Source organism: Podarcis liolepis (genome assembly GCF_965112155.1).
Source record: "Podarcis liolepis genome assembly, chromosome: 5".
In the NCBI taxonomy this organism is placed as follows: Eukaryota; Metazoa; Chordata; class Lepidosauria; order Squamata; family Lacertidae; genus Podarcis; species Podarcis liolepis.
In genome coordinates, this window is record NC_139556.1 from 83,066,135 (window position 1) to 83,089,734 (window position 23,600).

Sequence of the window (23,600 nt, forward strand, 5' to 3'; positions counted from 1 at the left end):
GTTTACATACATACTGCTTGATTGGAAACAGAGCCTTAAGTGGCTTACAAAAAATTAAACTTCTAGTTTACAAAAAAAAGTCAATAAAAAATAAAAATAGGTATTAGTATTTTTATTAAATTAAATCAGCATTTAATTAAAATGAGCGGTTGGGTCATAATAAAATGAAACACATGCCAACTTCTACATGTCTGGATAAAGGTAAAGGTAAAGGTACCCCTGACCGTTAGGTCCAGTCGCGGATGACTCTGGGGTTGCGGTGCTCATCTTGCTCTATAGGCCGTGGAAGCTGATGTTTGTCCGCAGACAGCTTCCGGGTCATGTGGCCAGCATGACTAAGCCGCTTCTGGCGAACCAGAGCAGTGCACGGAAACGCTGTTTACCTTCCCACCAGAGCGGTACCTATTTATCTACTTGCACTTTGACATGCTTTCGAACTGCTAGGTGGGCAGGAGCTGGGACCGAGCAACGGGAGCTCACCCCGTTGTGGGGATTCGAACCGCCGACCTTCTGATCGGCAAGCCCTAGGTTCAGTGGTTTAGACCACAGTGCCACCCACATCCCTACATGTCTGGATAGACCTACTTAAATAATTTTTTTAGCAAGTTCCAAAAAGAACACAGCAAAGGCACCTGTCTGATGTTAATAAGCAGGGAGTTCCAGAGTATAGGTGCTGCCATGTGAAAATATCGATTTCTTACCAGCGTGGAATGGGTATCATCTGGCACCTGTAACGTGTGCCAGTTCTGCAGATTATAGAATCATAGAATCATAGAGTTGGAAGAGACCACAAGGGCCATCGAGTCCAACCCCCTGCCAAGCAGGAAACACCATCAGAGCACTCCTGACATATGATTGTCAAGCCTCTGCTTAAAGACCTCCAAAGTAGGAGACTCCACCACACTCCTTGGCAGCAAATTCCACTGTCGAACAGCTCTTACTGTCAGGAAGTTCTTCCTAATGTTTAGGTGGAATCTTCTTTCTTGTAGTTTGAATCCATTGCTCCATGTCCGCTTCTCTGGAGCAGCAGAAAGCAACCTTTCTCCCTCCTCTATGTGACATCCTTTTATATATTTGAACATGGCTATCATATCACCCCTTAACCTCCTCTTCTCCAGGCTAAACATGCCCAGCTCCCTTAGCTGTTCCTCATAAGGCATCGTTTCCAGGCCTTTGACCATTTTGGTTGCCCTCCTCTGGACACGTTCCAGTTTGTCAGTGTCCTTCTTGAACTGTGGTGCCCAGAACTGGACACAGTACTCCAGGTGAGGTCTGACCAGAGCAGAATACAGTGGCACTATTACTTCCCTTGATCTAGATGCTATACTCTAGATTGAAGCAATCGAGTCGACATGTTTGTTTTAGGGCAATGCCTCAAGAAAACTGGTCTTAAGCTCTTTTAAGCTTTCTTGAGGAAACTAACGTGGTCCATCAGGTTAAGCAAGGGATACGTACTACATATGTCTGAGACAGAATGCCAGTTTATTAGGCCTCATTGGACTGCTGGAAAAGATACAATAATTGACAGTCCACATCATAAGAAGAGCCCAAAGGCCCATGTGGCGCAGCGTCTTGTTTCCACAGTAACAAACCAGACAAGCCTGAAAGGAGGACTTGGGTGCAACTGAACCCTCCCCTAGAGGCAAAACACATATAAAGCCATTGTCACTGACAGCCATTGATAACATTATTCTCCCAAGTGTGGGCCTTTTGGTTTAAAGAACAAAGTTTACCGACACTGTCAGCCTCTGTGAAGCAGGCAATACTTTTTGTGTTCTCTCATTAGTCCATCAGTCTCTGTGCTGAACAATCACCATGGCAACTCACCCTTAAATGATAGGGACAATTAACCATGTAAGAGCCACAACGCAGATGAAAGCTGGGATAAGAAGAAAGTTGCATTTAGATGTGTTATTACACTTCAGGTTCTCTTGGCTGGGGTTTTCAGTTTTGTACATTTGCATAGGCTAAAAGGCTAACTGAAAGTTTCTCATATTATTATTATTATTTGTATATAGAAAGATGATGTGTTGCTCTGTGTGTGTGTGTGTGTGTGTGTGTGTGTGTGTGTGAGAGAGAGAGAGAGAGAGAGAGAGAGAGAGAGAGATCATGGAATGCCTTCTAGAAAGGTTCACCAGGCACCAGTGTTACGTCATTTCAGGCATGAAATGACACTTTTTATTTGCTCAGACATTTTAAGTATTATACGTTCTATGGGTATTTATTTATTTTTTATCTGCTGGGTGCCCCTAATATGCTGATCAATTTTATGCATTTCTTATGTTGTCCTTTTCCTAGATTGTCCAGGAATAATACTTTAATGAAAATTTACACTTTTCTTTTTTTTGTAAACCCAGCACTTCCCCCCCAAAACCCATCCAACATACTGCTTGAAAACTGCTGAAGGCCTGGGTGGGTCTGCTTTTGTAGCAATTGACATGCACTCTGATAGGTGCTCTGTGATTTTTCATTGTGTTTTAATTCCTTCTTTTTATCTTGTATATTGTATTGCTGTAGTACAATTTGAATCCTGTGTAATTCACATGGAAATACAATAACATACAATATAAGAAAGAAAAGAAGCAATAAAAATAGAATTAAAATTAGTAATAGATATTTAATGTGGACAAGCTGCAGACCACCAGAATGCAGCTTGTGGACCACTGATGGTCCACAGAACATAGTTTGGGAGTCCCTGTTATAAATATATAGGTATTGAATGTTCGGCCCCTAACAAATTCAAAGGTTACCAGAGCATAATGGGATCAAGTTGTGAGGGTGTGATTCTGACATTGCCTAGGAAAACACATGGACATCACCAGTTGTGTGAAAGAAATGTTGGCAGAGCTGGAAGAAGTACCTAGAGGAGAGTAAAATGGCCTACTGCACTTCATTCCTTGATAGACTTTCCCAAGTAACACTTGCGTACGGCACCACAATATTATTCCTTAACAATATAAATCTACAAACTCCATAGACACAAGCAAGAAATGAGTAACACTTCCGCACTTCAGAAAGCAAGGTTGCATTTTTGGACCCCCCCCCCCCGTCCTTTCTCAACAGCGGGGTTGGGAAGAAGAGGTATCACACTGAATTTTACAGTACATTTACATTATAACAAGTTTATAGAAGCCTCGTAATTCACCGTGTATTTCAACAGAAGTTTGGACTGCTTCCAATTTAATTTTCTGAAGTTGGAGTTTGCAGCTGGGTCACTCCCGGCATAATCTAGGAGATGTATCTCCTAAGGCTGTGAATTGGAACAACAGCATCTCAGCTGTAGCCTGTCACCAGCAGCCATCATTTACGGCACTTGAGGTCTCAGGGCAAAACATCAAAATCACTTTATGTGGACACAGCAACATGGCTGGCTTCATAAATTTTGTTGCAAGGAGCAATAATCAATACTTCATGTTTAATGATGCAAAACTGAAATTAGTATAGATTTTATGTCTTCTGCTCTTCCAAATTATGCAAATTTTACTAGCCCCTTTTGTAGTTGTCCTATTACAGCTTTCCATAAAAAACAAGCCAATAATATTTAATCGAATGATTGAATGGTCCAAAAAATGTTGCAGACATTTTTTAGAAAGGGTTGTTGTTGTTTTTTACTAAGTCTTTACCCCTAGGTTAATATAAAATGATGTCAAACACATGCACAAAATGATTTATGTAAGTCATGTAGGTTTTGTCACCCTTGGCTATATATAAAGTCAATTGTAAATTGTTTCCACATTCTAAATTACCTTATGTTGCTTTGGGATACACTGAAAACAAAATTGACCGCTGGAGTGCTTTGGAAAATGAAAAAGGTTATCTTCTAGAATCAAGTACTATAGGCAAGTAATTTTTCAGGAAAACTTGGGGAGTTTTCTGAGTTTTACACATGTCAAAAAGGAGAAACTATTTTTGAGGAAATCTGGAAATGGAAGATGAGTTTAATGACTGGGCTCCTCCAAATGACTTTTAAATTGTTCTGCAACGGTAAGTGTTTAAAATCATATTGCAACATTTCAGCCATTTGATGAAGTGGTTAGGGGGGGTGTCGTTCAGAAAATGAGAAGTTGGAAGATGCTTTTTAACGCATCTTGACAAATCTACTTTATACCTGATACATTGTTGAAGTATTGATCAGTGTTTCCAAGTTGATGGGAAATGAAAGTTTGCATCATTAGTAAATCTGTAACTGACTGTGATGCAGTGTCCATTTTTAATTTCTGAAAATTCTGCTTCCCCACAGCAGGAACCTAAGACTGTTTTGTGTGTGTGTGTGTGTGTGTGTGTGTGTGTGTGGTAGAAGGTACATCTACCAACTTTCAGAACACTATAACTTTGCAATCTCATTGGGTTGGGTCCAAGCTTTGCCTTCTGCAGATGAAAAGGCTCATTCTGTCAACAGTTGACTTTTGAGCCAGTGCAGAGATTCTGCAGCTGCAGGAAATGGCTTATTAGGTGGGGCAGAACTGCTTTGCTAGCTTCCCAGCAGATCATAGAATCATAGAATCATAGAGTTGGAAGATACCACAAGGGCCATCGAGTCCAACCCCATGCCAAGCAGGAAACACCATCAGAGCACTCCTGACATATGGTTGTCAAGCCTCCAGTGGCGTAGCGTGCGGGGTGCCAGGGGTGCCGGCCGCACCGGGCGCAACATTTTTGGGGGCGCGTTTGGCTGGCCCCACTCGAGGAAGCGGGAACCTCTCCAAGGCGCAGCGCGCCGTCAGTGGAGGAAAAGAGCCTCGCAGCAGCAGCAGCAGCAAAGCCGGGAGGAGGAGGAGGTGGAGCGAGCCTGCTAATTGCTTGCTGGGAATTAAGCGGCTCAAAGGCAAAGGAAAAGAGGTGGAGCCGCTGGCCCGGCCGGGAGGAAGCTGGAGAGAGCAGCGCGCCAAGCGCACGTGACGCAAAGGGCCTGCCCACGTGCAGGCTGAGCTCCGTGTGGCGGGGGCGGAGGGAGGCGCTCGCTCTTTCCAAAGAAGGACCCGGCTACTGGATCAAGGCCACAAGGGCCCATGTAGAGTGAGTGGCCAAGCAGACGCGTCAATGAGAAGCACTCAAAGCAGGACCGGGGCACAAGAGCGCTCTCCCTGCTGTTTCCAGGGGGTGGAAGCGTCGCTGCCTCGAGGGCTTCCGAGATACCCTGGGGTGAAGTCCCGCTTCACCTTCTTGGGAGTCCCTCCAGTGGCGTAGCGTGGGGGGTGCAGGGGGGCCGGGCGCAACATCTGGGGGTTAGGGGGCGCAAATCCACGGGTTAGGGGGCGCAAATTACTTGCCTTGCCCCGGGTGCTGACAACCCACACTACGCCACTGCAAGCCTCTGCTTAAAGACCTCCAAAGTAGGAGACTCCACCACACTCCTTGGCAGCAAATTCCACTGTCAAACAGCTCTTACTGTCAGGAAGTTCTTCCTAATGTTTAGGTGGAATCTTCTTTCTTGTAGTTTGGATCCATTGCTCTGTGTCCGCTTCTCTGGAGCAGCAGAAAACAACCTTTCTCCCTCCTCTATGTGACATCCTTTTATATATTTGAACATGGCTATCATATCACCCCTTAACCTCCTCTTCTCCAGGCTAAACATGCCCAGCTCCCTTAGCCGTTCCTCATAAGGCATCGTTTCCAGACCTTTGACCATTTTGGTTGCCCTCCTCTGGACACGTTCCAGTTTGTCAGTGTCCTTCTTGAACTGTGGTGCCCAGAACTGGACACAGTACTCCAGGTGAGGTCTGACCAGAGCAGAATACAGTGGCACTATTACTTCCCTTGATCTAGATGCTATACTCCTATTGATGCAGTCCAGAATTGCATTGGCTTTTTTAGCTGCCGCGTCACACTGTTGGCTCATGTCAAGTGGTCAACCAAGACTCCTAGATCCTTGGATTACTGTTGCTTACTGGGAAGAAGAGGGTAGAGGCAAAGCAGTGGGAAGGTTAGCATGGGGAACACACACAAGCAGAGTCACCAAGTAAGCCACTTTTTGGGGGGGTGACTTTTTTGGATTCCTCGCCCCCGTGCTGCCCCCACAGTCTTCCAGATGGTTCCTTAACTTTCTGGAACAGTGTAGAAGGTGGAACTGGAGTAGGCAGGAGGGAGAGGAAAATTGGCAAAAGTTGGTAAACCTCAGTTAACCAAAGAGCAGCAAAAGAGTGCATAGAATGTTGGACAGAGTAAGACATGGGTTCAGATTCCTGGTCAAGCTCCTTCCTGGTGATCACAGCGAAGCCACTGGCAGGAGGTCGGGTGTGCAGTAAAGGTAAAGGGACCCCTGACCATTAGGTCCAGTCGTGGCCGACTCTGGGGTTGCGGTGCTCATCTCACTTTATTGGCTGAGGGAGCCGGCATACATCTTCCGGGTCATGTGGTCAGCATGACTAAGCTGCTTCTGGTGAACCAGAGCAGCGCACAGAAACACCATTTACCTTCCCGCTGGAGCGGTACCTATTTATCTACTTGCACTTTGATGTGCTTTCGAACTGCTGGGTTGGCAGGAGCAGGGACCGAATAACGGGAGCTCACCCCATCACGGGGATTCGAACTGCTGACTTTCTGATCGGCAAGTCCTAGACTCTATGTTTAACCCACAGCGTCACCCGCGTCCCTTAGAACTCATCTACACAGCTGCAAATAAAACATTTTAAATGTGTTGTAAAGTGCGCTATACAAATGTGATGCTAGATGGTGACAGTGAGCTATGCAAGATTCAATGTATTTTTTAAAAACGTTTTTTAAAAAAGCATTTTCCCAGCATTTAGCATTTTCCCAGCATGCTAGGTTGGCAGGAGCAGGGACCGAATAACGGGAGCTCACCCCATCACGGGGATTCGAACTGCTGACCTTCTGATCGGCAAGTTCTAGGCTCTGTGGTTTAACTCACAGTGCCACCCGTGTCCCTAGGTGTGCAGTACCATTAGGCTAAAAATCATGAAGCTAAAACCTCTAGCCCCTGTAATCCTCAAGCACGATACTTTGAGCAACGGCAGACTGGAATGAAATACTTTCAGAATTTACTTTAAAATCAACTGTAACATGCAATAATATCCCCCTGTGAATGGAATTCCAAATGGGGGCCAGCACTGAGAAGGCCCTCACTCTGATAGTCATTAATCTGTCAGCAGCAGCAATAACATGTGCTGCAAGCAGCCCATTGATGTTTAGTATTTCCTACAGACACTGAGCCTAGGGCTTGCTGATCAGATGGTCGGTGGTTTGAATCCCTGCGACGGGGTGAGATCCCATTGTTCGGTCCCAGCTTCTGCCCACCTAGAAGTTCGAAAGCATGTCAAAGTGCAAGTAGATAAATAGGTACTGCTCCAGTGGGATGGTAAACGGCGTTTCCGTGCACTGCATTGGTTCACCAGAAGTGGCTTAGTCATGCTGGCCACATGACCAGGAAGCTGTCTGCAGACAAACACTGGCTCCCTCAGCCTATAGAGTGAGATGAGCGCGTAACCCCCGAGTCTTCCACAACTGGACCTAACGGTCAGAGGTACCTTTACCTTTACAGACGTTAAAGGAGTAGCTCTAGTATCAGGTGACCTTTGACTCAGCCCTAAACCTGCAGAACACAGTTATGTTTGAGCTATGGGTCTCCTTGCCAACAAATCCAAAACTTTATTTTTATTCCCAGATTTATTCCCAGGTCAGCTTTGGCTCAATGTACAATGCACATTTCCTCCTTTTGTTTTTAGAATGATCTTAACCTTGTCAACTTTGAGGGTTTTTTACATTGTAGACTGGCAAGCAATTCACCCTGAGCCTCACTTAGCTCCCATTGGCCTTTGTCTTTACATTACATTCTAAAACTAATGAGCTAAAGGAAGACGTGAAGCAATGCCTCAGCTTCTTAAATTGCCTTCAAGTCCACTTCATGTTAAATTAGTACAGGATTGATGCACAGTAGAGAATAGCGAGATATATTAAGTTAGAGATGATGTGTTTGTTTTCTAGTCTATCTGGGTTCTTTGAGCCTTTTGTGGTTTGTTTGTTTTTGCCTGAATAACTTTTTATTGTGTTAAATCTGAGTCTAGAACTTGTTAATGAAAAGAATGGCAGCAAAGGTCCCTTCACACAGAAAGATGTATTTCTCAGGGACAGGTAATTGCTTTTCATATCAAGGGCAGAGCCTATTTATATGTTTTATCCCTCTGCTTTTCTTGTTAGGCCAGGGGACTCTTGTCCTGCTATTAATAATCTTTGCCACAGATTTTGCTTGGCTTTTCTTTGCCTTCCCTTTCCTCTGCCTCATCTTTGCCTCACTGCACCACCTTTGCCCTCCCCACCCCAATTAATGGGCATCATGTAGGCGACCCTTTTCTCCAGCTGTATCTCATATTAACCGGATGGGGCAATCCACTTAACCTGAACACAAGAGGAGCCCTGCTTGGTTGGACCAAATGTCCATTGAGTCTTCACAGGGTAGCCTTCACAAAGCTGATAAGCGGGACATGGAACTAATAATATTTTCTCACTCTTTGTCTTCAGCAAGTGACATGCATGTGGGTCACCGTCATGACTAACAGGCAGATAGACCTGCTGTCCATGAATTTGTCCAATCCCTTTTAGATCTACAGCTTTCCTCTCCCACCAGCAAAGGTTGCAGTTGGAACCAGCAGCCGTTGCATGAGAGGCAAGGAGGATGAGACTGCTATCTGTATCACCATCATCATTACCTGCCATTTACCAGCAGGTCCCAGGACATGTTGCAACAAATTGAAGTTCAAACAAAGTACAGTCGTGGAAATAGGGTTGATACTAGTTGTGATGGCTATATTGTCTGTAGCATCAGAGGTGGTATAACTCTGTATATCAGGTGTTGGGAATCAAATATGAAGAGATTGCTGTTGCACTCATTCTGTTTGCAGGTTTCCTAAAGGCATTCGGTTATCCTGAGAGCTGCAATGTCTTGCTTCAAGACAAATACTGAGTACATCAAATTAATACATTGGCATCTTTTATTTTTGTCCCACTACAGGAAGAACTCAAAAAGCTGCAACATATATTGGAGCAAATTAGTGATGGGAAATATTTGCTTGAAAAGTAAGTACTAACATATTTGGATTGCCACCAAACAAAAACCTTATGTAGATTTTAATGGGGACTTTTAGGTTTGTTCAGCTTTAATCAGATCGCTCAGCTAAAGTTTTGTTGTAATCCTACACCCATTTTCCTGGGAGGAAGCCCCACTGAACTCATCAAGACTTACTTCTGAATAGATAAGCATCATGCTATTAGTCAAATCATTGGGATAGGAATTCATTTAGTTTTAAGCATCTTGCTTTATTTTTAATATAATTCTAAAATGAGCATCTATGTCTCCATCTATCTGCATGTTTATATATCCTTTATGTAGCATCATCTAGGTGTCGCCTTTTATAAGGTATAAGAGGACAGATCCCTCTTACAACCTATACATTAATAGAAGGGAGTCAGTGGAGGAAAGGAGGGAAAATGAAGGCAAGAATATAAGGGGCAAGAATCGGCAATTATTTCAGTTACGTATATTTAGGCACCGCAGCACCCCTTGTCACCTCCCATAGTGCCCCGAGGCCTCTTGCCCTTGTGGACTTTATCTTTTGCTCTCTCTCTTTTAAAAAGCTTTGGGCAGTGGCTAGGCTTTCAGGAAAATAAAGAATGGCCCTCTCTAGCTGCCCTACTTTCTTCTCTTTCTTCCCTTTCAATTTTTAATTTACTTGTAGAAATTATCTCTCTTCCTTTGTTTCAAGATCTGGAAGTGGGTGGGGGATTGTGTCAAGTGTATGAAGACATCAAACAAAATATTAAAATACTATGTGCATGTGGCCCAGAGGTATTCTTCTTTGGGAAGGAAAGCAAGAGGGCAGGGCAGCTGGAAGTCTATGCTTTGCTGCCCAGTTGCCTGGACTGCTTGAAAAATAAATAAAAAGAGAATATGGGGAATGCAAAAATAACAGTGCTCTTGAGTGGTAAGTTTGGGGAACTGGCAGGGGCTGGAGAGTCTTTGGGAGACATCTTTAGGGGGTGCCTGTTTGGGGAGGGGGTGATTTGCCTGTTTCAGTTTGTTTGTTTTTTGCCTTGGGAAGGGGGCGGGTGGTGGGTGTTTCCTTTGAGCATCACCAGCTTTCCTTCTTAGAAATGTGTGTTTTGAAGTGCTTTAGGGAGGGTAGTATCTGGGGCTCAAACCCAACCACTGCCTTGTACTTATTTTCTTGGAAAATGTGCCTACAAGCTCACAAAGATTGGGCAGGATGGGGGCGTGCTGCAGTAGGGTATATGGGGTAGAGCAGGCATGGCCAAACTTGGCCCTCCAGCTGTTTTGGAACTACAGTTCCCATCATACCAGACCACTTGTTCCTGTTAGCTAGGGATGATGGGAGTTGTAGTCCCAAAACAGGATGGTGCCAAAGCATTTTGAGGAGGGACCTGAAGGAAATAATAGAAGTGATATAATGGAGGTATTGTGGAACAACAAAGGAGAAAAGGTGAATCCTTTTGAGGTAGCAGGAGATCTTCAGGTGTCTGTGGGAACTTGGTGAGCAAAGGTCACACACAGGGAAGTATTTAAAAACTCAAGCAGACAAGTAAGAGAAAGCAAAGCTATGAAGGGTTTTGAAGGCAAGGATGAAAAACTTGCATGGAATTGGGAAAAGGAGCCAGAGTAAGGATTAAAGGAGAGGTCAGAGCAAAGAGAGAAGTGATGATGATAATGATCTACCAAGTAAGGTAGAGGTAAGGTAGAGGACCCCTGGATGGTTAAGTCCAGCCAAAGGTGATTATGGGGTGCGGCGCTCATCTCGCTTTTCAGGTTGAGGGAGCTGGTGTTTGTCCGCAGACAGCTTTCCGGGTCATGTGACCAGCATGACTAAACTGCTTCTGGCACAACAGAAGACTATGACAGAAACCAGAGCACACTGTTTACCTTCCCATCGCAGCAATACCTATTTATCTACTTGCATTGGCATGCTTTTGAACTGCTGTGTTGACAGGAGCTGGGACAGAGCAACGGGAGCTCACTCTGTTGCAGAGATTCAAACCGCCAAGCTTCTGAGCGGCCCAGTGGTTTAGACCACAGTGCCATCTGCGTCCCTACTGATCTACCAAGTACTGTTGCATGAGCAATAATTGCAAGGGTTAAGGTATTGGTGGGAAATTTCTGAACCATAGGGCTCATTAGGCCTGCAAGGCAGTTTCCCACAAACCACAGTTACTTGCCCCACAACCTTTATGGTGTGCTTCTAGTGCCACTCAGCTGGTTTTGAAGTTTGAAAGGTGTCTATCTCCTGATGTCATTATGGTGGCAGCTGATTGACAGGTGGGTGGTCCCGCCCATCTGTCAAAGTTGGCCCACAGAAGTGAAAGGTACAGAAATCTGGCCCACCAACCTTGGGTTTCAGGACCCAACCTTGGTTAATTTTTGTACAGTTTTACAAAGCACATCAATTGCATAAGAAGAGGTATGGTTGTTTTCAGCTTGAAGAACGTGGTGCTGGAAGAACCAGCAGCATCAGAAACATCAAGAAAGGAAGTCCAAACAAAGGTAAAGGCAAAACTAGCCCATTATGCTGCTTTTGGCAACATTTTAGGGCAGCCTGGCCTTAAGATCTCCAGCAACACTTCCCTCATCGGCCCCTGTGTCTTCTCCAAAGGAGACCCATTTCAGAGTAAGCAGCTGGAGCATGTTCTCTTTTAAATGGATCTGTGTACTTGGAGACTTTACAAATGTCATGGTGAAATAGATTTTAATGGATAACCTCTCTTTTACAGCCATCAGCTTGCTATGGATGTGGAGAATAATATTGAGAAATATCACATTAATTTACAGCCCTTGGAATCCAAAGTGAAAGTGTAAGTGATATAAAGTCTACGCTTTTATGTTTGCTTTAGAAATGCAGCAACATTGCCGGAGCTCTAGGGAGATGCTTTATTTGGCTGATTGCCTTTGATTTTTAAGTGTCTTCATTCTTCTTCCTTACACGTAAGGTGAGGATTAATCTAACAGAAAAAGGTAACAAGAGCATATTTGATCCCTTTAAATCATATAAACTAAAAATTACTGTGGAGTGCAAATGCAGAATAAAAGCCACAGAGGAAGTTTTGCACGGTACATTTTGTTTGCTGGTTATGAATTCTGAGGGAAGATGGAAGAGAGTCAATGTGATGCAAAAAAGAAGATAGGTATTGATGGTGGATCCCAGGTGTTTTATGGCTGCTGAGAGGCTGATGTTACATTATCTGAAAGCTTCTCTATGGTGGTCAGATGCAAAAGAGGCCAGTGTAAACAAAAAGTTGCATAAGAATGTAGAGCAGGGGCCCTGAAGTCATTTTATTTTATTTTTATTTATTAAATTTGTATACCGCCCTTCATCCGTAGATCTCAGGGTGGTTCACAACATAACATTACACAAAATACATAAGGAAAATAAGGGGGGAACCCTAGCAACCACCCCCTCCCACAACACATTTAACATCAGATGTCAAACATCCAAAGAAGAATGCTTTCATCTCATGCCTAAATGTGTATAATGAAGGCGCCACAAATGGGGAGCCACTGCAGAAAACGTCCGTTCTTGTGTTGCCACTCTCCAGACCTCTTGTAGAGGAGGCACATGAAGAAGGGCCTCAGAGAATGATTTCAGGGTCTGGGTAGGTCCTGAGCTGTTTAAGGCTTTATAGGTCAACACCAGCACTTTGAATTGGGATACAGAAGCAGCGCCCCAGGTGGGGTGGAGCCACTATGCAAATTTCTCATCAGTTGCCGCAAGCGATTGAGGCGAGGCATCAGGGAGATCAGTGTGGTGCAAAAACACCAGTGGAGCCAATCTGGCACTCTTGCCAATGTGTTTCCAGCAAGTTGACCTCCCTGCCACACCACCCTTTCTTCTCCTCTTCCTGGTAAGCAGCAGCGACCCATCTATTAGGAAGCTAGCATAGAAACTCCACCCCACCTGGCAAGGCACTTCTGTGATGATGTGTATTTATAACCAGCTTTTCAAGAAGACAGTTATCACCTGAATAGCAAAATGAACAGGCACACAGATCTACATTTCTAAACTGCAGCTGTACATATAAATTAGCATATGCAATTTTGATGCAAATCTGTGTCCTCCTTTGACCTCTTTTTGGGTGTTTTATAAGTTACTGGCTGACTGCACTCTCATCTGCCCCCAGAAGCCTTTTCTCCCAGTCCCCAGAATACACTGCCTCCCTTGCAGTGGTAAGGTAAAGGGGGGGGGACCCCTGACCATTAGGTCCAGTCGCAGACAACTCTGGGGTTGCTGTGCTCACTCGCTTTATTGGCCGAGAGAGCCGGTGTACAGCTTCCGGGTCATGTGGCCAGCATGACTCAGCCGCTTCTGGCGAACCAGAGCAGCGCACGGAAACACCGTTTACCTTCCCGCCAGAGCGGTACCTATTTATCTACTTGCACTTTGATGTGCTTTCAAACTGCTAGGCTGGCAGGAGCAGGGACCGGGCAACGGGAGCTCACCCCGTCGCGGGGATTCGAACTGCCAACCTTCTGATCGGCAAGTCCTAGGCTCTGTGGTTTAACCCACAGCGCCACCGGGAAGGTGAAAATGTTTTAATCCCCTCCCTTCTCAGATGCTCCAGCACACTGATTAGCAATGTTCAGGGTGGCAGAATTGATTGTATCTGGGGATGCAACTATCAAAAAAGCTGCTAAATCAGAAGCAGATAAGCCACAGGTTGAGCCATAACTCAGGGACAGAGCACAGGCTTTACATGTGCAGATTCAAGGTTCAATCCTCAGCGTCTTCAGGTAGAGCTGTGAAAGACTCTTCTCAAAAACCCTGGAAAGCTTCTGCTAGTCCAGGGGTCTGCAACCCGCGGCTCCGGAGCCGCTTGTGGCTCTTTTACACCTTTGCCGCGGCTCCGGGGCAGATACTAGCGAGGGGAGGAGGCGCATTGTGCGCCCTGACACTCCCCACTGTGGTGGGCGCTGTACTGGCTGTGACGTCGCATGGGGGCGGTGAGTGCGTTAGTCACGCACCGTCCCAACGTCACCTTCCCGCCCGCTGTCAGATCGTGGCTCCGGAGATATATTTGTTTTAAATGTCGCAATGGTTTTGCGGCTCCCAGTTTTTTTTCCCTTCGGAAACGGGTCCAAGTGGCTCTTTTTGTCTTAAAGGTTGCAGATCCCTGTGCTAGTCAGAGTAGACAATGCTGCTTGATGGGCCAATGGTTTGATTTGGTGCAAGGCAGTTTCCTTTGTTCCTTCAGAGAGCATTTAGCACCTACCCCACTCATGAACTTCTGTTCTAAAAAATAGGTCTTCATCTTCCCAGCTGGAAGGGAGAGAACAGATGTGTGCTTAACCCAGGAGTGGGAAACATGTGACACTCCAGAAGTTACTGGACTCCAAATCCCATCAGCCCTGACCAGCAGGGCCAATGGTGAGGGATGATGGGAGCTGGAGTCCAGCAATATAAGTGTGTTTGTGTTGTGGGTGTGAGTTTCCCCACTCTGGCTTAACCAGCCTCTGGCCTGTAGTCTGAGCCTCAATTTGACTCTGTAAGACTTGCCAAAGATTACTTTTCCTAGGTAACCTTTTCCATTACTAAACTGAATCCAACTTTCAGATCAAAAAGCTCAAGCTCAAGCAATTTAGCGAACGTTAAAATACAACTAGAATATTTATGGGACATGAAGATTTCAAATTAAAACCAAGTGTATGCCTTTTAGTGAAGCAGATTGTAGGTAGATGAAAGAATACGAAGAGTTTAAGTAGGGTTTGGATAGAAGCTAGTGGTGCGGTGTGAAAATTCTAGATCCCATTTTAGCAATGTAACTACCTTTACTTTTCTTCTCTTTAACTGAGTGCCTTCTTCGTACTGAAAAAATCAGTTTATCGTTGATGCATATTTAGTTGTGCACTGCAATACTTTTGCATGCTTACTCATAAGAACCCCCAAAAGATCAGACCAAAAACCCATCTGGTCCAGCATCTAGTCCTCACTGTGGTCCACCAGATGCCTGTGGGAAGCCTGCAAGCAGACCTGGCTTTCCCAAACTTGGATCTCCAGCTGTTTTTGGATTACAGTTCCCATCATCCCTGCCCACTGGTCCTCCTAAGTTTGGGATGAGGGGAGTTTAAATTTCCAGTTTAAATGGAAGGAGCTTGCCCATCACTGAATGGAAGTAACACATGGTTTATTCTCTAAAGGCAGAAAACATGTTAGATTCCTTCCTTCCTGTAATACTAAAACTAATAATTTATTTATCTGCTGCCCATCTCCCTGGGTTGCCCCAGTCACTCTGGGTGGCTCCCAACAAAAAATAGTGTTTGGTTTTGTGTTGTGTTTTTACTAAGAACTCGGGATGATGCAAAATAGATTGGCCTTTGTGGAGTAAAGAGCTTAGGTGCTTAGCCTGTATATGTCAAAGAGGATTATTATTATTATTATTATTATTATTATTATTATTTTATTTTATTTTTAAAAAGTGTTCCGAAGTATATAGAAAATAAAATAAAGAATTGACACAAGAATTTGTAGATTTGACCAGAATCTCAAGGAGTTGTCTCTTTGAATCACTTCCCTCAAAACAACCCAGAGGGATTTAACAATATAAGCATCAACAATATAAACATATGTAGAACAATTTCAAGCCCAATACAGGTGCCAAATGGGATTTATACAGACATTCTTCTAATGAGCAAATTTTATCTGAGTTAACTATTCTAATTTGAAAGCTAATTTATTTGATATTACACTGCCACCTGGTGTCAAACACATAGTTGGAACCGAGCACCTTCTCAATAATCCCGATTTTTTATTTATTTTAAAGACTGTGTTGGAAACCTGTTTTAAGATTGTACATATCAAAATGTAGCAAATGCATATATTTTCCATGGTCTGTGTGGCATATGCCTCTGGTTCCAGAGTAGCTGTGTTGCCAGTTTATTGCAGCAAAAACAACAAAGAGCCTTGTGGTTCTGTAAAGACTAACACATTTATTATGGGATACACTTTCATTGACTGCATTCTATTCATCAGATGTCTGAAGTGTTATCCCAAGTTATGGTTGTGTATTCACATGTTGCGGGGGACTGTGAGCACTGAGGTCAGAGGGAAATAAAATATATAACGCCTAGATGGCGATAATTGCATTATTAACAGGGGCCATTCACAAAATCATTGTTGCTGATAACAGACACCTTGGCATTGGTGAGCTAATTAACACATTAATACATCTGTGCTTACGTCTATGTATTAAATAAGATTGTATTGGGTTTCCCCCCCCCCCCTTGATCTAAAACAAATCAAGTTGCTTTGTACTCTTTTTAGAAAAAGCAGTGTGTGTGTGTGTGTGTGTGTGTGTGTGTGTGTGTAGGTAAGTGGGTAGGATTGGGTAACCAGATAGCAAAAGATGGGATGGACTTGTGTGTCACGTTCCAGGTTACAGGCAGTCGGAGTATCAGGGTAGAGGTCAGGAAGCAGCAATCCAGGGTCAGCAGTCCAGGGGTCAGGAAGCCAAGAGTCCAAGAGTCAGGAAACCAGGAGTCAGGAAGCCAAGGGTCCAAGAGTCAGGAAACCAGGAGTCAGGAAGCCAAGGGTCCAAGAGTCAGGAAACTAGGAGTCAGGAAGCCAAGGGTCCAAGAGTCAGGAAACCAGGAGTCAGGAAGCCAAAGGACAGCTAGGTGTGTAGCATGTTGCTGTGGCAAAGAGCCAGACGGAAATGCTGGTCTTATATACTCCTCCCGCCCCTTGCCACCAGGTGCTACGAGTCTTCTGTCAAGCCTCACCTGTGCGACCACGTCTTGCCCTTCCAGGCCACACTCAGGAAGGCCCCAGTCCTGTGAGGCCCTACCAGTCACAGGGCCCGGCTGCTGCACGCACTCCTGACATTGTGCACCTCTAATAGCTGTGCAGAAGAGGAAATATCGGCAGGCGTAACTTATTGCAAAAGCTACAGTTGCTGAAATTTCCTTTTCTTCACAGCTTTGAAAGGGGTGCAAACCCTGTCCTCATTTCCGCCTGGCTACCCTTGTGTGGGCACAAGTGGGGCTGGAGTGGAGCAGCATTGCTTACCTGCTTTCCCAGTGTGACAGTTGCTGCTGGTAACTGAGATGAGAGGGAGGGGAGGTTGGTGCAGGTGCTGCTTTGGTTCTGCTACTGTGGCTGCACCACGCTAACCCTCTTGACCCTCTGACCTCATGTTGGGAAACCAGGTGAGCCATTCCACTCCCTACCACCAACCACTACTGGCTAAATGTAAAGCTTAAGAAGGATGAGGAGGGTAGGGTTGGTTGGTGGAGAGAAGCGAATAAGTCAGATGTGTCTAAATTTAAGTTCCTGCTCTTCCTAATTTGCTTTCCCCCACCCTTGAACGTGCCAAATTCTGTCTGTTAGATTTCGTATAGAAATTGACAAGTTGATCAGTGGTGCGTGGTCAGTGGAGTAAGGGATCAAGGCTAGTCCCCTAAATGTTCCTGGCAAATTAGAGTATTAAAGTATTAAGGCCTAGTGCCTCCTTCCCAAAGCCTGGGAAGCTTCTGCCTGGCTTAGGGAGGGAGGTGCGATGCTCACGCACATAACATTGGTGCCCCCCCCCTCAAATCACCCTTGAAAGTTGGTGCCTCTGGCCCTAACTGCTTCCCTATGAAGAATTCCCCCACACGCCACTGAAGTTGATACTTTACATTATTGTTTTAAAACTTCATAAACTAGACAAGCAACACAATCCTATATAAGTCTTTTTTTAAGGAAGCCCCATTGAGTTCAGTGAGACTTACTGCAGGTTAAGTGCGCAGAGGTCTGCAGCCTGAAGCATGCACTTAGCTCTTCCCTTGAAAAGAAACAAGCAGGCTGCGGTTGGGGCTGGGTTTGTACCCTGTGTTTTTGGGAAAGCATATATTTGAAAGTCCAATTTCAAAAGAGAGATTTGAAAAGATTTTCATTTAAATTCCAACACTGTGCAAAATTTCACTCTGGCTCTGTGAGATTACCTTCTATCAGGCCCCCATTGGAGGGAAATATTTCAGTAGTGCGCGCATATATAAGAGGTTTCTCTATTCACCCATGTTTCAAATTACATACAGCATTCAGAGAGCATGGCGTGAATATCTACAGCGTCAAGATTTACAGAGCCAGGAGCATCTGGAGAAGCGCAGTCCATCACCCCCTTCCTTGTCATCTGACAAGATGAGCAGCTCAATCAGTATGAACACCTTTTCAGATGGCAGCACCCCTGTAAGTAAAGTTTCCCCCTTCAAAGGTTGTTTTGCTAAAAAATAATAATATTATTTTTTGCTAATATCACTGCTCAGAAATACTGTCAAGAATCTCTTTGTGTTTCCAGGCCACTTCTCATTGTATGTTAGCTCTCAGATGACTCTGGTAGCTCTTTGCTCTGCCTGAGGATTTTGCAAAGTCTAGCATCACGTTTGAGCTTTGAACTAGTTGCAGAAGCATGAGAACAGGGAATGTGGATATGCTCGGTGTGTTCCTGTTGCTTGTTTATTGTGCTTACCTCTGTTTCAATCTGGAAGAGTAACTGTTAGATTTGCATTTATTTATGCCATGACTATCCAGACTCTGGTGAGATAGATCTCTTTAAGCTTTGGGTTCCCGTTGCAGCGCATGCAAAGGCATCTTTGTTTCTCCTCAGTGACTTTCTGCTGTGATCAAATTATCTGGGAGGGGGAAAAACCCTTCCACTATTTACAAAAGAATGGAGGGATATTTCTGGGGAATGAATTGAAGGTCAAATGCGAAACCTCTGTTGGAAGCAGCTGCTTGTGAACATGGAACCATAGTGCCAATACTAACTGTACTATATTATTTGGAAACCATATGCCGAGATGGTAATGTGGGAACCAGCTTTAAACAAATGTTTATGTTACCTAGACTATTCTGTCACTTAAAATATCTAAGGGTTAAACTACATGTAATGTATGCATCTACACTCCTCAGCTGCACCAATATCCCCGGGAACTTTTCAAAACTAAGCCTCATAGCCATGTAAATGGACCAATCCTTAGGAGGGTGAGGCTGAAAAGCAAAGGCATTAACCTTACTTGCCCACGGTGATCCTGATAGTGACATCTCAGTCCCCTGAATCTGGGAAGGTTATGTGATTACAGTTCGCGGGCTTGTTTTACTGCATGTCCTCACACTTAGCTGAGTTGGTAGAGTATGAAACTCTTAATCTCAGGGTCGAGGGTTCAAGCCTCACGTTGGGCAAAAGATTCCTGCATTGCAGGGGATTGTACTAGTTGACCCTTGTGGTCCCCTTCAACTCTATGTTTCTGTGACTCTTCTGTGTCTCTATGTAGAGGTGAATGTTTTATTTACAGCAAGGATATTCGAGGTATAGCTGAAAAGATAGCAGTTTTATTTATGTACGTTTTTCATTTCCTGCATTTTATACTACCTTTCTATCAAAGCTTTCAGGGGTTTTCTCCATTTAAAATAATGGCTAGTAAGCTAGCCAGGGGCCCTCCAAATGCTTTTAGACTCCAACTCCCACATCCCCAGACAGCATGGCTATTCCTCAGGGATGGTGGGAATTTGAGTGCAACGACAAGAGCTAGCTTGGTGCAGTGATTTAGCGTGTCGGACTAGGACCTGGGAGATCAGGGCTCAAATCCCTGCTCAGCCATAAAGTTCCCTGGTGATGTTAGGCCAGTCACAGTCTCTCAGCCTAGGCTATGCCACAGGATTGCTGCGAGGATAAAATGGGGAGGAGAAGTACACCACCTTGAGCTACTTGGAGGCAAAGTGGGGTATTAATATCATAATACAAATATATGGAAGGCCACAGGCTGACTTCCCTTGGTTCCAAGGTTGAAAGATACAATCCGAAAAGGAAGAGGGAAATCAGTACATTTGGGGACCAATTGTTTCATAAAGGTACTGTAGGGCAAGTCAGATGTTTCACTTGTCCCTCTGTTGCAGCTGGGTGGCAATGTGATACCCTATCCCAGTTCCAGATCGTAACATCTCTCACACCAAGATAAAAAATGCATCTCTTGCCTTAGATTCATTGAACTATGGAGTGTAATGTTTGGAGGGACCGTCTTGCATTTTTTGCCGTTTCCACTGGGAATCCTCTGACTTTCAGAGTTTCTTACACCATAGGGAACACAGGGGTCTGCCTTATACTGGCCCATATACCTCAGTATTGTGTACACTGATTGGCAGCAACTTCTACAGGGTTCCCAGCAAGGTTCTCTCTCAACCCTACCTAGAGATGCCAGGGATTGAACCTGGGACCCTTCTGCATGCAAAGCAGATAATCCACCACCAAACTATGGCCCATAGGAAGGAGCAGGAAGTCATCTTGGCTGTGCATGTATTGAAGTTGAGGAAAAGGAAGGGAGCCTAGATAAGTTGACCCTTTCCTGGTACAGAAGGACCTTGATAGATAGATAGATGTGGAGCAGAAGACGTAGGGAGTGTTTGGGAAGCGGCCTGGAAGGTGGATCCCAGCAGAGATGAGCATGGCAGGATACTTGCAAGGCTAGAGTGGCTTTCAAGTGGGACTGCTGTCTATGGTGCTGAAAGGATGAGCTAACCAATAGTTTGCAGTTTACTTCAAATAGAAAGGAAGAGGTCATTTAGCTGGTGCAGTTTAAGGCATGGGTAGGCAAACTAAGGCCCAGGGGCCAGATCTGGCCCAATCGCCTTCTAGATCTGGCCCACGGACGGTCCAGGAATCAGCGTGTTTTTACATGAATAGAATGTGTCCTTTGATTTTAAATGCATCTTTGGGTTATTTGTGGGGCCTGCCTGGTGTTTTTACATGAGTAGAATGGGTGCTTTTATTTAAAATGCATCTCTGGGTTATTTGTGGGGCATAGGAATTTGTTCGTTACCCGCCCCGCCCCCCCAATCTAGTCTGGCCCCTCACAAGGTCTGAAGGACAGTGGATTGGCCCCCTGCTGAAAAAGTTTGCTGACCCCCTGCTTTAAGGGTTTTGCCAGAGGGAACATCTCAGCTGACTGTCCCATGCCAGTCTTCAGGGGCTGAGTTATAATGTTTCCTTCCACATTGCATCAAATGTTATCCCATGCTCTTCTTTTATAAATTTAGGGCCTGCTTAAACATAGCTATCACTAGCTTCCTCTTTATTTCTTTCCCCCTGCAATTATTATTATTTATTTATTTTACTTTTTTAAAAAGATCACAATTTTTTACTCGGTGAAATCTATTTAAGCCTCTTTCTGCTTAAATAAAATTGGGGTGCTTTAAATGCATTGGTATATATTAGACTGTGCTATTTTTTTAAAAGCCACAAGAGGTCTCTCTTCTACCACTCAGGAACAGCTTGGCTTTGACTGTAGTAAGAATCAGTTAACACTGGCAATGACAAAGGGCTCAACTCACAGCTATTAACACCAACTGGAATTTTACCAATGCCTTCAGAGGGTGATTTTTTTAATTTCAAATTTTTAATTTCAAATGTATATGTTACACATGTGCTTCTAAAATTCTTGCATGTTGAAATTTCATGATAGCTATTTGTGATATTAGGGCCCCTGGGTATTACCTTCCTGTCTACCTCTAGGTAGACTATGTTGAAAAGATTTGTACACTTCCCCCCCACACCCCAGATTATCTCTCTTGCTCCACTTTCTGCTTGCCGCTTCATTCTCACCATTTTCGATGTTCAGATCTGAGTGCCAATGCTTAGGAAGCAAAAACAACAATGCAACAGGGAGATATCAGGAGGCTGTGGCGGGAGGGAATCTCAGTGTCTCCAGTAGTACAACAAACAAACAAACAAACAAACAAACAAACAAACAAACAAACCCAAAACACTGGGGGGGGATGTTTAGTGGGGAAGAAACCCTCAAAATGCCCACATGAAGACTGAGCATACTCATAGGTCATGAAGCTATCTGTTGGCAGTGACGAATTTGGGCTCTCAAATTTCATTACCACCCAGTACAATGCTAAAATTGGGCACCCCCCTGCCTCTCTCACTCCGTTCTGCAGCATTGTTGTGGTGCACCCTGTAGCATGGCTTCCAGTGCAACCACACCAGTCGTGCTACCCCAAAACCACCTCTGCTGTAGAGGGATGGAGTCTCACAGAAGAAGGCATGGCTGACTTACTGGAACAGTGAACAGGAGCACTTCGAACTACAACGTTTTATACGGGTCCCACTTACATTCCATATTCACACCTGCCTCTGTGGCATCTGTTGGGTAGCTTATTCTGAAGGCTCAAGTCTATGCAGTGAACTTCCAGACTATGGGAGAAGAGAGTGCTGGGTTGTCTGCCTAGCCTCTCTTGGCCAGGGATGGGGAGCCTGTGTCCCTCCAGATGTTGCTGGACTCCAGCAGCACCAATCATCATCCCTGACCATTGGTACTGCTAGAATCCAACAACAGCTGGAAGTTCCCCTATACCTGCTTCAGACAGTGGAATGGACTCCCCCGGAAGGTGGTGGACTCTCTTTCATTGGAGGCTTTTAAGAAGAGGTTGGGTGGCTATCTGTCAGGGATGCTTTAGTTGAGATTCCTGCATTGCAGGGAACTAGATGACTGCCAGGGTCCCTTCCAACTCTACAATTCTATGATCCTATGATACATAGAATCATAAAATCACAGAATTGTAGAGTTGGGATCATCCAGTTGCTTACTTCCATGTGGTCTCAGTCACCTGCTGAGAAAAATAACTGCAAAGGTACTAGGAGAATCATGACAACCGTGTTGATCAGCTTCTTCCTTAATCCCTTGAAATCAGTGGCTCCAAGTCATAATTCAGTGGGCTGACTTGTGTGCTAGTCAGCCATATCACAGCTTTCATTTGGGTGGTTTTTATAAGAGTTTTTAAAGGCTATTAGGGTTTCATGAGCTGGGGAGAGCTACTAAAATTGAATTTCCCCCTAGCCAATATGATGTGGCCGACATGCAATCAGTCATTTGATCACTGGTGCGTTATCTAGAGTGATAGGGATGTTCCCTCTGGTGATGTGTTGCTTGTACATCTTCCAAAAAAAATAAAATAGAAATAAAGGAGCAGCAGTGATTTAGTATCTGTTTCTTAGCCTCCAAACAGCAATAGGGTTAGATCAGGTTTTCTGTAAAGCTGCTTGCCTTCAGACAATCTGCTGCTTCTCTCTCTCTCTCTCTCTCTCTCTCTCTCTCTCTCTCTCTCTCTCTCCCCCCCCCCCTCTCCTAAGCTCTTCCACCTGATAAATCAGCAATAGTGTCCCACTGTGCAGACATATATAAAACATTTTTGGAGTCACTGCCTATGCTCAGACAAAACTGATGCAATCTTTGCTATAGAAGGTGATGCCTCAGACTTGGGAATTCATGTCATCTTTGAAAAGCTAGAAATGCTCTCCCCATGCAGACAACTGCTCATGTCACCCAGTTCTTTCAAGACAAAGAGATTCACCTGTTAACGGGTAAGAGACAAATCATACAGTAAGCCAAGCATCAGGTACAGAGAGGCTTGTCATCACCTGCTTCACGCATTATGAAAATAGGTATACATTGTGCTTGGCAAGTACTTACAGGCATTCTTTAGAACATGTGAGAATCATCTTTCAGATTGCAGGGATTTTCAGCATCCCTCAAAACTCGAGGGACAGAGCTTACCCCCATATCTCCTTATCTGGCCATGCAATTTTTAAAAAGACATAAATTGCTGCAT

The 23,600-nt window shown here is 44.6% G+C and overlaps 1 protein-coding gene across 3 annotated transcripts in view; it reads left to right on the forward strand.

The window, feature by feature from the left end:
• LOC310707235 (schwannomin-interacting protein 1) overlaps positions 1–23,600 on the forward strand; it is a 379,203-nt gene that overhangs the window by 64,207 nt on the left and 291,396 nt on the right. For all 3 annotated transcript variants that reach the window (XM_083504196.1, XM_083504187.1, XM_083504195.1), the window contains exons 2-4: positions 8,966–9,030; positions 11,734–11,814; positions 18,029–18,179. In XM_083504196.1, the coding sequence (XP_083360322.1) occupies positions 8,966–9,030; positions 11,734–11,814; positions 18,029–18,179 (297 nt within the window). The remainder of the gene's footprint in view (positions 1–8,965; positions 9,031–11,733; positions 11,815–18,028; positions 18,180–23,600) is intronic.